The following is a 14,290-nucleotide window of genomic DNA, read 5'->3' on the forward strand; positions in this document are numbered from 1 at the left end:
TGGCTTAGAATTAGCAAATGTATAAATGCTGCGTCTTATTATGGAATTCCCATATTCCTTAGCACTATTAAGTGTTTTTCTTTACTTTTACATTGAGACTTGAAGACCATGTCAGAGAAACTCAAGAACAGATACTATGTAACCAAGAAGCTCTTTATTGCGGATCTTCAGCGAATCATCAGCAACTGTCGCGAGTACAACCCCCCAGACAGCGAGTACTGCAAGTGTGCCAACACGTTGGAGAAGTTCTTCTACTTCAAATTAAAAGACGGAGGCCTGATAGAGAAATGAACTATAGCTTATGTGGAAAAAAAATATCGCCAGCTTTTGTCATATCTGGGGTAAGAAAAAAAAAGTATGAAAACAAAACATTTTGGAAAGGATTTGTGGGACTTAAGAAAAGAAAGGCATCAGAGTCGTCGACTGAGCATCAACAGTGTCAAACTGACATCTTCAAGTCATCTTGTGGCATTTCCCAGAACTCAGCGGGAGAATAATGTGAATTATTCATGCCTCATTGAGTGTACCAAAGTTTTACAGGTCCAAGATTTAAAACTGCTTCTGTTGTGTTATTTACTGATTCATATTTATTGTCATTGAATGATGGTTTGGTTGCATAAAACGAGTCACAGGAGCCAGTGTATGTCAGAAAACTGGACTTTGGGACCTAAAGCCATGTTGCCTTCTGTTACTGAAAGACACTTGAACATCCCAGCCAGTTCACAGGTGTGAAGGTTGCCCTTCTCAGAGGGTTTGTTTGGAGAGAGTGAAAGTTCGCTCAAAATACTGAGTCCACTTGAATCAGTCATTAATTGAAAAATGTAAATAGATTTTTGTTTGTCATAACATGGCAAAAAAAAGTGTTTGTTTTTTTGGATTATAGAGAAATAAGTTTTATCATCATTTAGGGAAACAGCTTTTTAAGGCTTTGTTTACTCCAGACAAATTAATCTTCTGAAGTTAAGGGACATGTTTGGCCTCACTTCCAGGCATGGAATTGGTTTCAAATATTTCCTGTGCCAAACCAAGCAGTTTCCAGAAAACAAGATCACAACATCAGGCACTTTCATGATATTAAAAGAAGCTCCCCACGCGTCATTCCATTAGCAAGGTTTTGTACCAGATACTTCACTACAAGGTCTCATTATTAGCTTTAAAAATCGCTGTATTGGTGAATAGTAGGTGATGGCACCGACTAGTTTTTTTTTTTGTTTTTTTTGTAGTCAGTTTTCTCAAACATGTTATAAATAGAAATGTGTTTAACATAACACATAATTTTTTATTTTTTTTTGTTGGATTATTGAGATGAAGATGCAAACAGTGGGGAGAAGAGATGCAGGAAGACTTGACTTTAATTCTCACATATTGACTCCACACAACCCGAAGTAGATGTTAATACGTAACAGTTTACATTTTTCCTTTTTAGAAAATAAACCACTTGTTTTTGCTGTTTATGCATTTGCTATTTACCTATAAAACATTTTTTTTAATTATTATTATTGGTCAGTGTCAAAGTGCTTCCTGAGCTGCATCTAGTTTTTCAGGGAAGTAAATGTCAAATGGTGACTGATTCAGCGTATTGAATGTTTCATTGACACTGTATGTGTGTGATAATCTTTTATTTTGTACTTGAATGACTTAAGAGCTTTGTTGAAGTGATGTCAGTGCTGCATTATTCAGGGTTTTCAATAACGCAATTTCACCTTAAATCCACCTATGCTGCATTTCAATCTCTTAAACAAAACAACAACAAAAAAAGCTTCGGTTGGAGTGAAGCTTCAGGCTGTTGAGTTGAATGCCATTTACTGTAAAACTGTTCACGACAATAAATAAGTTTTTATGTAAATATTTGATGTTTTCAGGTGATTTCCATCTCTGACTCACTCAGTAATTAACCCTGGAGAAAAGCCTCAACTTGTGTGATTTAACTTGGAGGTCTTCCAAAAGGTTAATCATCTAAGAAAATACTGGTTCTAAAAAAGTATAGAAGGTCATTTTTTCTTTCTAGTAGAGTGTGACAATTATTGAATCTGTAAGGCATTTATCATCCATTTTAAGCTGTAGTCCAAACTACAAAATGATCCAGTGTAATTTGTGTTTAAACAAATGTTTCAGCATTGATACATCAGAAACTGCAACAGCTAACTAAATAGGTGTGTCTTCTCTGCTGCAAGACTTCTAGTTTCACTTTCCCAGCAGCGAAAAGAAAAACAAACACTCACCGCTGTTAAGGGTCTGCATGCAAAGTCTTACTGTTTGTTGTGACCATTCAGCTATGCTAGCAGTTTTAAACATCTAAAGCACCCCAGGTTGGATTAAATCAAGTTATTTTGTTTTTTCACTTTTTTTCCCTAATTTGGCTCTCCATACAGCTTTTTTGTAATTACTCTATTAAACAAGTGTTCTAAACATGTAGTAGTGCATTCAGGACGATACTTATTTTTGAACTTCATGGTCTAAGTAGCAGTAGGTGCTAAGTAAATGTAGCATATTTTTCTTTATCCTAGTTCCCGATTTGTGTGTGAAATTAATCAAAAAAGAAAAACGGTTTCAGTTTACTCAGTGTAGTTTGTTTATAAATATTCCTATTTTGTTATCGCTGTTTATACTTATTCTGACTATTCTTTGAACTTGATGCTACTGAAGCTTTTTTTTTATTATCAGAAAGTAACTAAGGCAAATAAAAACAATTTCCAGGAACAAGCAGAGACTTGAATATTTTATGTATAAGCAGACACTTGCTGTAAGTTTTGTTTTCCTTGTGTAAGAACAAGAGAGGGGCCCGGTGAGGGTACATCGAACTGACCAGGAAGCAGAACGTTTAATAGATTTGAACTTCTGCCGACAAACATAATACATAAATAAATGTAGATTGAATTCATAGGTACATATGAGGAAAATATTTCATTTAAAATAGAGGTTGTAAAACAAATCCTTTCTGAGTTAGGATCAGGTTTCTTGTGTCATTGCATAATGACTTTAAAGTGTTGCTCTTCCAGAAACTCCCTCAGTAGGGCCACGCTTACTGGATCAGATGTTTTTTACTTTCGTTTTCCAGTTTAAACGTCAGAACTCGAAGCTATTTAAAACCCCAGCACCTGCCTTGAGAAAAGACAGTAGAGAAGAAGAAGAAGCTAGAAAGCACAGAACCGACCTCTCTTACATCGAACTGGTAAGTTTAAAAGCCTCTCTTATTTTCTAACATAGATTAATGAGAATAATTAAATCCTTTATCCTCCCCTCGTGGAATGCTTGTATTTTAGAGGCTTCCAAAGACTTATGCACAGGATGGAAGAGTTTGAACTACGTTCCTACCAGAAGGAAGTGGTTGAAAGGGCACTGAAGGGAGAAAATGTTATCATTTGGCTTCCAACTGGAGGCGGAAAGACCCGAGCTGCTGTCTATATAGCCAGGAGGCATTTGGAGACCACGGCAAATGCTAAAGTGATGGTTCTGGTCAACAAGGTACTCAAACAATGAAAAGAGAGAAAGAGAAACACAAGTTTTGCATCTATGTATGTATTTAAACACATTTCTTTTGGGGTTGGTTACTATAATCCACTCATAATCACAGGTTCATCTTGTGGACCAACATTACACCAAAGAGTTTAAGCCTTACCTGGGTAATGGTTACAGACTTATGAAAGTCAGCGGTGACAGCCAGGAGAAGGATTTCTTTGGGATAGTGGTGCAGGACAATGACGTGATCATCTGCACAGCCCAGATCCTGTATAATGCTTTGATCAACAAGGAGGAGGCAAAACACACTGAGCTCTCAGGTAGGTGAAGCTGAACAGGAAACTTCCAACTTCATGGTGCTGAGGAAACCTAACCACATGCTCCATTTATGTTGGCACTCAGATATCACTCTACTGATAATCGACGAGTGCCATCACACCCACAAGGAGTCTGTCTACAACAAAATAATGAGATGCTACTTGGAGAAAAAGCTGAAAGGACAACGACGGATACCACAGATCCTGGGTCTCACTGCATCACCTGGGACAGGAGGTGCAAAGGCCCTGGAAGAGGCTGTGAATCATGTGCTGGAGGTCAGATGAACTAAAATTCAGGATTTTGCCTCTTTTATCATCAGTAACTTCTACTGAAACATACTCCGTTTTTTGTTTTTCCTCTCCATTTTTCAGATCTGTGCCAACTTAGACTCAGTTATTGTCTCAACTAAAAACTACACTCCTGAGCTGGAGGAGAAGGTGCCCCGGCCCCAAAAGACCTTTGACATTGTGGAGAAGAGAGCAGCAGTAAGCACATTTTGTGATATGTAACAGACGAACAGTGTTTAGTATTTGGCTAATTTAGGAAGCCAGGTCACAAAGAGGTGAAGTATCTGTGACACAAAGCCCTTTTAACGGGCTTTGGGCCCCACAAGGCACACTCCATGCCCACAAATGTATATTTTTTTGTTTGAGAAACGGACCTTAAAATGTATCAAGATACAACGCCACGCACACAAAAGCAGGTTGTGTTGACCTAAGATGCACCTGTTTTCTTAAAGGACCCATTTGGAGACCATATCAAGTGGATGATGCAGCAGATCCACGGATTCATGAACCTTCCTCCTGACGTGAGGCTCAGAGAATGTGGCACGCAAGAATATGAGGCAGATGTTGTGATTCTGGAGCAACGAGGTAAGACTATTGAGTTCAGTTTAATTGTTTAATTGTTTTTTTTTTAGACTGGAAAAAAGCTATTTGATCCTCGAAGAGGGCATCCCATTTCATTGTCTATACTAACGTATCTTTTTGGATCAGGAGTTAGCCAGGACAACAGACTCTTGGCACAATGTGCAATCCATCTTAGACAGTATAATGACGCTCTGCTCATCAATGACACGCTGCGAATGATGGATGCGTATCGCTCTTTGGAGGAATTCTACAACACAAAAGTCACTACGGCCATTGATGGAACAGATTACTTCCTGGTGGGACTTTTTCAAGGTGGGAATTTTTGTTTTTTCTTCCTCCATTGAAATTCTATGTTCATTATACAAACATATGTATCTGTGTTATGCTTTTGGTTTTGCTACAGAGAATCAGGTGGAGCTGAAGAATTTTGCTGCAGATCCCCGCTACGAGAACCCAAAAATGGAAAAACTTGAGAGCACTCTGCTTGGCCAGTTCGGTCCAGATGTCCAGTCTCGGGGCATTCTCTTTTCCAGAACCCGCAGGAGCACCCGCTGCCTCCTCGACTGGGTCCAGAAGAAAAGGACGTTGCAGAAAGCGGGGATAAAGGCTGCCATCCTTACAGGGGCTGGTAATGGCATCACTTATATGACACAGGTGTGTCTATAAAAGATTCAAACAAAACACTTTTTCCCTCTCTTTAGCAACTTTTCAAAGATGGATTTTTTTTTTTTTTTTTTTTTTTTTACATATTTTATGCTTTTTTTATAGAATGAGCAGGCGGACACAATCCGCAACTTCCGAAACGGTACACTGAACCTCCTGATCTCCACCAGTGTGGCAGAGGAAGGCCTCGACATCCCTGAATGCAACCTAGTGGTACGATATGGACTCCTTACGAATGAGATCGCACAGCAGCAGGCCAGTGGACGTGCCCGAGCACGGGACAGCCAGTATTCGGTGGTCGCCCAAGAAGGCGGACGGGAGATCCGCCGAGAGCACCTCAACGAATACCTGGAAGAGCTGACTGGAAAAGCCATCGCTAGGGTCCAGAGTATGAGTGAGCATGAGTTCCGCAGAAAGGTGAGGATGCAACAAAGGTTCCTTTTTTTTTGCTACATTATTCTTTGCTGCTTACAATTTCTGTTTTTTCTTCTTCTACTACATTTCTAGATCAATGAAATCCAAACACAGGCCATTATTATGAATAAAGTTTTACAGAATCGTGAAACAGAGAAGAAGAACCGACATGCTGCTTCTAGCATCAGGATCTTGTGCAGAAACTGTTTCGCACAAGTGGCATCTGGGAGTGACTTTAAACTCCTTGAAAATGCGCACTATGTCAACGTAAATCCTGACTTTAAGTGAGTTCACCTCTTCCCAAAGTAAACCGTACTGAAACATCCTTCAATGTCCTAAATGTTGCGTCTATGTTTTCTTAGAAATCACTACAAACTGGGTGGAAAGGTGGTGCTGGAGAGACGTTTTGAGGACTGGGAGCCTGGGTGCACGGTCAGCTGTAATAATGGCAACTGCAACAAGGTACAGATGGCACTTTGCTGAATAATACAAATCATCATTTGAGTTTATGGTGGTTATTTTGGATTCTGAGGCTTACTTCTGTTTTCATCTACAGGATTGGGGATTTGAAATGAAATACAAGAAGGTAGCCATACTACCAAATCTCGCCATCAAGAACTTTGCCTTGGAGACACCCGACGGGAGGATCACAGTTAAAAAGTGGAAGGATGTTCCTTTTATGGTGGAGGAGTTTACATTTGAACAGTACTGCAGTGACTTCTTCCCAGACTTGTTTGATTAAGACATAGATAAGCTCAGTGTGTTTTTCTGACTCCGTTTTCCTTGTTGTTTCCGCTACATTTTTAGAGGGACATGGTAAACATTTGTTGTGCTGTCGGAGGTGCTTGAAAATAAGCACATCCTTTTAAAAAAAAAAAATTAAAAATTCACTCCACGCATGTTAAGTTATGTTAGTGCTGGCGGGCCAGTGAGATAGAAGCTTAAAAACCCCATTGCTCATCGATCATGCTTGAAATTAGCGAGACGGCTTTGTTTATGCCCAAGGTCTTCCCTGCTCTGCATGTATGATACGCTTTTCCTCAGCTTCATTGAAAGTCAAAGCAGAAAACTTAACTTTGGTGTTGCGTAAGCTTCGCTGAACATTTTATATTCGCACAGGACTCTACATGAACTCTCTTTCAGACACTTGAGTGGGAAGAAACATTTAGAATCATTAAAGAATAAATTGTGAATGCTTTATATTTCTTCACTCGTGTATACGTTTTAAACTAAATTCAAAGCTGAAATAAAAATGTTTTAATAAATTTCTTTTGAAGCTATTCTTTGATTTTCCACTAGGTGGCAGTGTCGATTAATCCCAGTTGTTTCCAAGCTACGAGTGGTGGATCATTCAGAGAGCCTTCAGCAGCAGAAATGATTCTTAATCCAAAGATGTGCTGCAACAAACAACAAAAAATGAGGAATGATCACAATCTTACTAGTATTTTCTGAAGAGAGAACCTGAACTTCTCCCTTTAGACACAATACACAAAAGTAGTCAGTTCAGTTTGAAGAAAATTAACTTCTTTTTTTTTTATATTTATCACACAAGATTGAAATGAAACCACTTTGACCTTTTTTTAAATAATCATTCTCTGATTCAAAATGGGAAGTTGTGGTTAATATTAATAGCTTGAGCTTCTCTTTGCACATGAATCGGCTTTCATTAAAAAGCAGCAAAGATTCAACTATCAAACTTCAGTCCAGAGGGCACGCTGAACAGATTCATCTTTGACCTATGAAATGTCTTTGAGCGTTTCTCCGGGCAGGGGCATAAATGGGTCGGCCCCGCGGTATCAAATCTGCCCTAATCCTTTCGAATCTGTCCGAGAGCTGAAATCAGAGCCGCTTTCATGGACGTAATCACAATAAAAACAGACTGTTCCGCTGTCACTCCTGACTCAGATGTTGGTGAGCAGAGGGAAGCCATGCAGGATGATTTTCTCTGATCAAGCTCAAGCTTTTACAATCAACGCTGATTGCTTCCTTTTTCTTTTCCTTTTTTTTCCCCCCCAACTCAACGCCCTATGCATCCTAATTGCAATTAGCTGTCTTGTGAAATTAAAGCAGCTTGGAGTACATGAGAAACAGATGACAGTCTCTCTGTAGCTACGTGAGACTGGTTGAGTGTGTTTGTGCTACAAACACAATAGAGTCTACTGTCTGGAGTCCAGGATGCATACATGTAGACACACCTGTATGTGCAAAAGCAGGCCAGAATATTTTTTTCCATGTCATCACAGAAAGTCTATGAATAAAAAAATATGCAGTTTCATCCAGCCGATGGCACAGGCTAGAAAATAGCATAGTAGCTATCGTGTTATGATTATGTGTTGTGTAATTGGACGTTCTCGCTGGAGAAAATTTAATTGGATAATTGGTGATTAGAGTTTTGGACTGAACAATGTGGAGCCTGTTGCCTTGTTCTCTGAACAGGGCCATGGCCAGTCAGGTTTGAATCTCAGAAATTGCAAAAAATATTTCAAACAGGGATTTCAAATAATAAATTACAAATAGTGTGTGTTTGTAAATGATTCTGTTTCTCTAATTTCAACTTCTCTCATTTGCTCCATGTTTATCCAGAATAATCAAGCATCATATTATATATTACAGATATACATAGCTCTCAGTCTGGTGGTTTATAGGTGATTCCTAAATAGTTCTAGAGTTGAATGGGAAGCTCGGTCCTGACGAAACAATTCCCAGTTCATGAAAGGCCGGCAGACACCCACTGTACTTAAGACCAGGCTTAAAGGAAAACTAAAATGGCATCTCTAATATTGCTATTCTATTGAAAAGTGGAACACTTTTACAAAACATTCCACGGTCCCATTTCTTTCAGCTAACAATAATTTTTTTTTTTTTTTTTTTAGCATTTTTGTCAATCCCAAATGAGGTGGTATTGGGGTTGGCCAGAGTTACCGTCCTCTGTCGTCTTTGGTTCATGACATGCAGTTTGCTGTTCCATATCGTGCTTCAGTCAACCACTAAAACAACGCTGCTGTCTGGTTGTTTATTAGTGGAAATGGAAGAAGAAATCTAGATGTCCAGAACTGAGTGGAAACATCAGATTTCAAGACCGTCATGGCCGACAAGACAACCTGCATATCAGCCGAGTTGGGAGTGTGTATTTGTAAGAACCGATCGCAATTTTTAATGTACAATTTGTGGCATTAGTGCATTAAATGGAATAATTATTCTGCACATATTTCTGGCTTGAGCTAAGCGCCTCCTTGTTTCATCTCGCTGTCTGTGGTGACTTCCCACCATTTGCCTTTCTTTTTAGATGTTCGGAAAGTAATTTTTGCACGAGAGCTTACTTGTAGGTTTTGTTGGGTATTTTATTTATTTTTTATCTTTGGGAAAGCTGATAAATGAAACTGCAGATTTTTTTCATCCGGTCTGTTATGGTAGTTAAAGTTCCCTTCTGCTCCAAGAAGCCAAGTAATTCAGTAACCTGCAAGGATTAACCTTGACTGTGGTTACAAACAGCATGTGGCAGAGGCATAGTTTACTAAGCGACATCTACGTTTTCTTCTTGATTTCAATATAATTTAAGAAATCCCAACGTGTGAGCCCAATTTTTGTTTGTCCATTAAGCCATTAAAATAGTTTGTTTCAAATGGAAACAACATAATTAAAAACCCCAATTGTATGGTTTCACAGTAGATATGTTTGTTTTTTTGTTGTTGGCTGTAAAACACATCACTTGCTCTGTTTTGTGGTTGCAGACAGAAGTCACACCTGCTGGGTCATCTGTCAAATTGGTCTCACAAAAGAAACTCTCCTGCTGTCTGCAGTTTAGAGCACATCTTTGTTTTTTTTTGTTGTTGTTTTCAGTTTTGTCACACACTTCATAGTCCAGGACACGGATGGCTGCAATCTGCCCCGTTGCCCTCTGAGGTTGTCGACCTTCTTGTAGAGGCAAAACGATGTTGGTTTTCTCATGACAGCAGAGAAGGATGAGGTTACCTTCAGAGATGCAATTCTCTGGGACACCTGAATTGTCCTTCTGTTTGTTGTTCCGGCTATGTTTTTTCTTTATTTTATTTTAAAGACCAGTGAAGTACCTGGTCACTCTGTGAGAACTCCATCTGCAGATCAGTTTTGTCTGGAATCTTTGAGTTGGAGAGGAATTTTACTGTCATCTTCAAAATCTTTCGTGAGACAGTTGGTAATGCACTTAGAAAACCACAGATTTTTGTTTTCTTCTTTCAAACTTTACACAACACTATTAAGTAGTAATTAAATTAATGCTTTCATTTGCATCCAGATAATTCAAATCCCACATCTTAAAACGTGTCTGAAGTTTTTGTAGTAAAATAAATGAGGATCTAGCTCTCTGAAGTGGCCTGTAAGTCTGGTGTGAGTCAAGAGTGAACCAGCCCATTTCATGCTTCATTATAGAGAAGGTAAAGTCACACGTTGTGCTTCCTCTGCTTTATATGAGGCAGACTTGCCTTCCTAATTATTCTTTACTTCAGAAGGAATTTGCCGTAGCTTTTTAGTTGCGCTAACTGCCAAGCAGCTGTTGAAATCCATTGTAAAATGGTTTGATTTCCAAGTTTCCAATTAGTTTACTTTGGATACTTTGGTGGCTGCACAGTGGTGCAGTTGGTAGAGCTGTTGCCTTGCAGCAAGAAAGTTCTGGGTTCGATTCCCAGCCCCGGTCTTTCTGCATGGAGTTTGCATGTTCTCCCTGTGCATGCGTGGGTTTTCTCCGGGTACTCCGGTTTCCTCCCACGGTCCAAAAAACATGACTGTCAGGTTAATTGGCCTCTCCAAATTGCCCCTGGGTGTGAGTGTGTGTGTGCATGGTTGTTTGTCCTGTGTGTCTCTGTGTTGCCCTGCGACAGACTGGCGACCTGTCCAGGGTGTATCCCGCCTCTCGCCCGGAACGTTAGCTGGAGATAGGCACCAGCAACCCTCCTGACCCCACCAAGGGACAAGGGTGTAAGAAAATGGATGGATGGGTACTTGGTACATTTAGATCAAAGCACAACTACTGCTCTGTCCTTTCCTTTGCCAATTATTAATCCATATTGAGTAATTAACTCAGTCAGCCTGCTGAGGATTATTGTAAGAACAGAAATCAGCCAAATAGTTCTTATTCACTATGTTGTGACGATGACTGACCGAATACTTATGTTATTTAAAAAGAAAAAATAGATAATCAAAAATGTTCTGTGGTAAATTTGCCCCCAACCATCAGCATTTGATCCCAATGAGATATATTTAAAATGTGTGGGGAAAAAAAGTCAGATTTTTGAGAACCACTGCCTTACAGTAAAGCATAAATCGATTATAAGAAGTTATTTTAAGCCACAGCTTTTCAAAGTGGATAAAACATCTTCTGGGTGGTTTTGAACTTTGGTGTGTTATGTGAATAATTGCCCCAGGCAGGCAGTTTGTTTTTGTACTAAAAGGTGAAAACATTGAAACTCCAAAAGAAAGAAATGGTTGAGGTTTGAAATCAACGGCTCACCCAACTCATTCCTGGTGAGAGGGGGTATAATCTGTCCAGTAAGCTGTCAGTCTCCCAATGTTCACAGAAAACAACCAAAGAGGCACCAAGGTGATGGACCTTCTGCCCTCATCTCTGAGTCCAACCACCTCGGTAAGTTCATTTTAGTTGATTTTTGCATTAAAATGTAAATATTTACACTTATTTACAACATAAAATGTAATGAAAATGGATCACATAAAAATGTATTTATAGGATTCAAGATCAAGATTTTTGTTCAGTGAAAGCAAGCCTTATTATTTATCATCTCCTGTTGACTTTTCTTGATGGATTTAAAGCAAAACTGAGCACCAGTGCAGTGGCTGAGGCTATGCTGAGAACGCTATAGTAGTCAGTGAGGGTCATTATAAAGAACTGCTTGTGGTTACACACAGCACAATGTTTAGCTTTACAATGAAAATAAAACCTCTTTTATGAAACATTAACTTGGTTTTTTTTTAAACTTAATAACTTTGATAGAAGTAAAAACTGAGTTTTAAAAAATATGAATAAGTAAATAATACATACTTATACAAACACACAAAGTTGTATTTCTACCCATATTGACTTCCATTCATTTTGATAACTGTATTTCTACTTTTTCTAATGATAACCTTAACCAGAATCTAATCCCCACCTTACCTCTTAACCTGACCCTAAAACAAAGGGGTTCACCATATTAGGACTGTGTTTTGGTACCAATAAGGCCTGTTAGTCTTCAGAAGACTAGTAAATGAAAATGGTTCTAAACAGGATCAATAAACAAGTACACACACAAACACACACAAACAAACAATACAATGAGAATTGTGAAATAAAAACATGAAAGCTAAGACAGAGAAGAATGAAAGTGAATGAGGCCGTGTCATTGGGTGGGGAAATGTAATCTATCACATGAGTGTCAAAACTCAGAACAGAACCTTAAACACCACAAAGAAACCAAAACAACAATGTTCTGATGACATAGCCTGGTAAAGGCCCTTTTTTATGAGTGTACCAGTGTAGCCATATAGTATAAAAAGATTTATGCTGGTCTCACAGAGTAAAGTATTGATCTACCTCGCTCATTCGAGACAGATAAGTGGTAGAAGATACTACAGAAGAATGGTCTACATACCTTTGATTTTCTTTTCTACGTCATTTCCAGGAGAGAGAATGATGGCAAAAGTTGAAATATACTGTATTTTAGTGGATCTGTTAATCCAAAGTTTCACTGGAGTAATTGTTATATAGAGAAGCAAAAGATAATTGAGTGTAAAAAATATATATAATAAAGCGTAGTGTTAAATTGATATTTTGTAGAATGTATGCAGCTGATCAATCAGCTTATTGGTGTATTTGCTGATGCAAGATTTCTGTAATTGTTCTTTTTTTAAAATTATCCTTCTATTTATTATACTGGACGTGGCTTTTGGATCACTTTTTTTTTTTTTTTACAGTTTTTAATGGCTTGTGTGAAGTTTTAATTGCATCGATGTAACTTCTTGAAAGTTTTTTTTTTGCAAAAATAAATTTTTCCATTGGGAAATAAAGACCGTTAGTGATTTGGATTATTTTTTAGTTGAATCCTGTATCTCAGAAATAATAATAAAAAATAAATAAATAAAATTAAAAATTAAAAAAAAGCAACTTAAAAAGAAATACGTTAAAAATATCTAGGTAAAAAGAACAAATCTTCTTCCTTTCTGTATCTTGTGTAATACTGGCAATGAATTAACAACCTTATCACAGAGATTATCACCAATGACCAAAACAACCCCAGTGAGAACGCCTCACTGTTGGATTGGGCCATTTATCACAAAGCTGAAGCTTTTCCTAATAGAGGCAGTAAATTAACTGCTGGTGAATTCAGACAGATCCAATTAAGATGAGGTCCATGTCGCTGCCACACCTCTCAATTTAATGCAACCAGCTGCTCTGTAAGCAAAATCGCAACAACGGCGCTTCACCTCAGCCTCAGCCTCTCCAGTCTCCACTGTATTCAGTTGCTTATAACAGTATCCTGCGAGTGGCGACAACATCTTGTGGCAAAGGCCCCAGGATTACACATCGTGTCACTTTGACTGTTGTCACGAAAAGTAACCGTACACTATTCATAAACATTTTATTAGCAGAGAAGCCATGCTTTCATACTGACTCCATTTCATTCTCCCGCCACACCCCCTTCTTTTTCGGAGTCCCTCAGAATTTCTATTCCTGTCTTTGGTCTCCCATCTATCCACAAATGTACAAATGATAGGTTTTGTGTTGAATGAGAAAAGGGAGCCTTGCTTCACCAGATGGAGAACGGCAGAACATCTGACTCGTGCCAGGGAGAGGAAACAAAGCAGGCTCATTTCTGCAGAGTGTGTCCTCTCTCTTCCTCTTCCCTGGCCAGCTTTCTTTGTCTACCCCTCACTCTCCTTTCAGCCCTTGTAATTATTTTTTTTTTAAAAACACACACAAAAAAACACTTGTCAATCTTTTCTTTGAATAGCTAATGGTGTATCTATCCTTATCTGTCCAACAGTACAGCCAATTAATTTGATCAAGCTATTTGAGAGTCATTTTTAGGCGCAGCAGGAGCGCAATGTTAGACAGACAGTGCTGACGGGACGTATCTATTGTTAAAGGAACAGCAACACTGAAAAAAACAAAAAGAAGTGAGTCTGAATGGATCCAGCTGTAATTTTCTATCTTCTGGATTATTCTATTATCTTGTTCTGAGCATCATTTCCCTGTTATTTTGACTGTACAAAAAGAGAATAAGTAAACGTGGGGTTGCTTTCACGGTCATGTACAGTACAGACTGTCAACAGTGTTATGAAAACAGTGTAAATCCAGAGGATAAATATCGAATAAGTTCGGTTTCGACTCCAGGTCTGAACTCTCTCAGCTAGATCTTCACAAAGAGTAACTCTGGAGACGGTATTAGAAATAGATCAGCCACCTTTTCTCCATTGGTTTCCATCAAGTTGTCAGAAATTTACTCACTGATCAACCTAACCAGGACACACACACACACACACACACACGCACGCACACGCACACACACACACACACACACACACACACACACACACAC

The 14,290-nt window shown here is 38.7% G+C and overlaps 2 protein-coding genes across 2 annotated transcripts in view; both read left to right on the top strand.

The window, feature by feature from the left end:
• kat2a (K(lysine) acetyltransferase 2A) overlaps window positions 1–1,848 on the top strand; it is a 9,231-nt gene extending 7,383 nt beyond the window's left edge. Inside the window, exon 18 of the mRNA XM_008417062.2 lies at window positions 98–1,848. Within this exon, the coding sequence (XP_008415284.1) occupies window positions 98–291 (194 nt within the window). The 3' untranslated portion in view covers window positions 292–1,848. The remainder of the gene's footprint in view (window positions 1–97) is intronic.
• A 1,207-nt stretch (window positions 1,849–3,055) lies between these two features.
• Window positions 3,056–6,988, top strand: dhx58 (DEXH (Asp-Glu-X-His) box polypeptide 58). The gene is made up of 12 exons (XM_008417063.2): window positions 3,056–3,172; window positions 3,264–3,465; window positions 3,575–3,779; window positions 3,862–4,052; window positions 4,149–4,262; window positions 4,517–4,649; window positions 4,773–4,958; window positions 5,050–5,300; window positions 5,415–5,726; window positions 5,817–6,007; window positions 6,086–6,185; window positions 6,280–6,988. The coding sequence occupies exons 2-12, from the start codon at window positions 3,280–3,282 to the stop codon at window positions 6,463–6,465; spliced, it is 2,055 nt and encodes a 684-aa protein (XP_008415285.1). The 5' UTR covers window positions 3,056–3,172; window positions 3,264–3,279; the 3' UTR covers window positions 6,466–6,988.
• Window positions 6,989–14,290: the final 7,302 nt, after the last annotated feature.

This window comes from Poecilia reticulata, linkage group LG8 (assembly GCF_000633615.1).
Source record: "Poecilia reticulata strain Guanapo linkage group LG8, Guppy_female_1.0+MT, whole genome shotgun sequence".
NCBI classification, from domain to species: domain Eukaryota; kingdom Metazoa; phylum Chordata; class Actinopteri; order Cyprinodontiformes; family Poeciliidae; genus Poecilia; species Poecilia reticulata.

Bases quoted from the DNA above. Each gene is read 5' to 3' on its own strand.
- dhx58 (XM_008417063.2), top strand. From the start codon at position 3,280: ATGCACAGGATGGAAGAGTTTGAACTACGTTCCTACCAGAAGGAAGTG. The intron at 4,053-4,148 runs GTCAGATGAACT...TCCATTTTTCAG, and splicing joins CTGTGAATCATGTGCTGGAG to ATCTGTGCCAACTTAGACTC. The intron at 4,650-4,772 runs GTAAGACTATTG...TTTTTGGATCAG, and splicing joins TGTGATTCTGGAGCAACGAG to GAGTTAGCCAGGACAACAGA.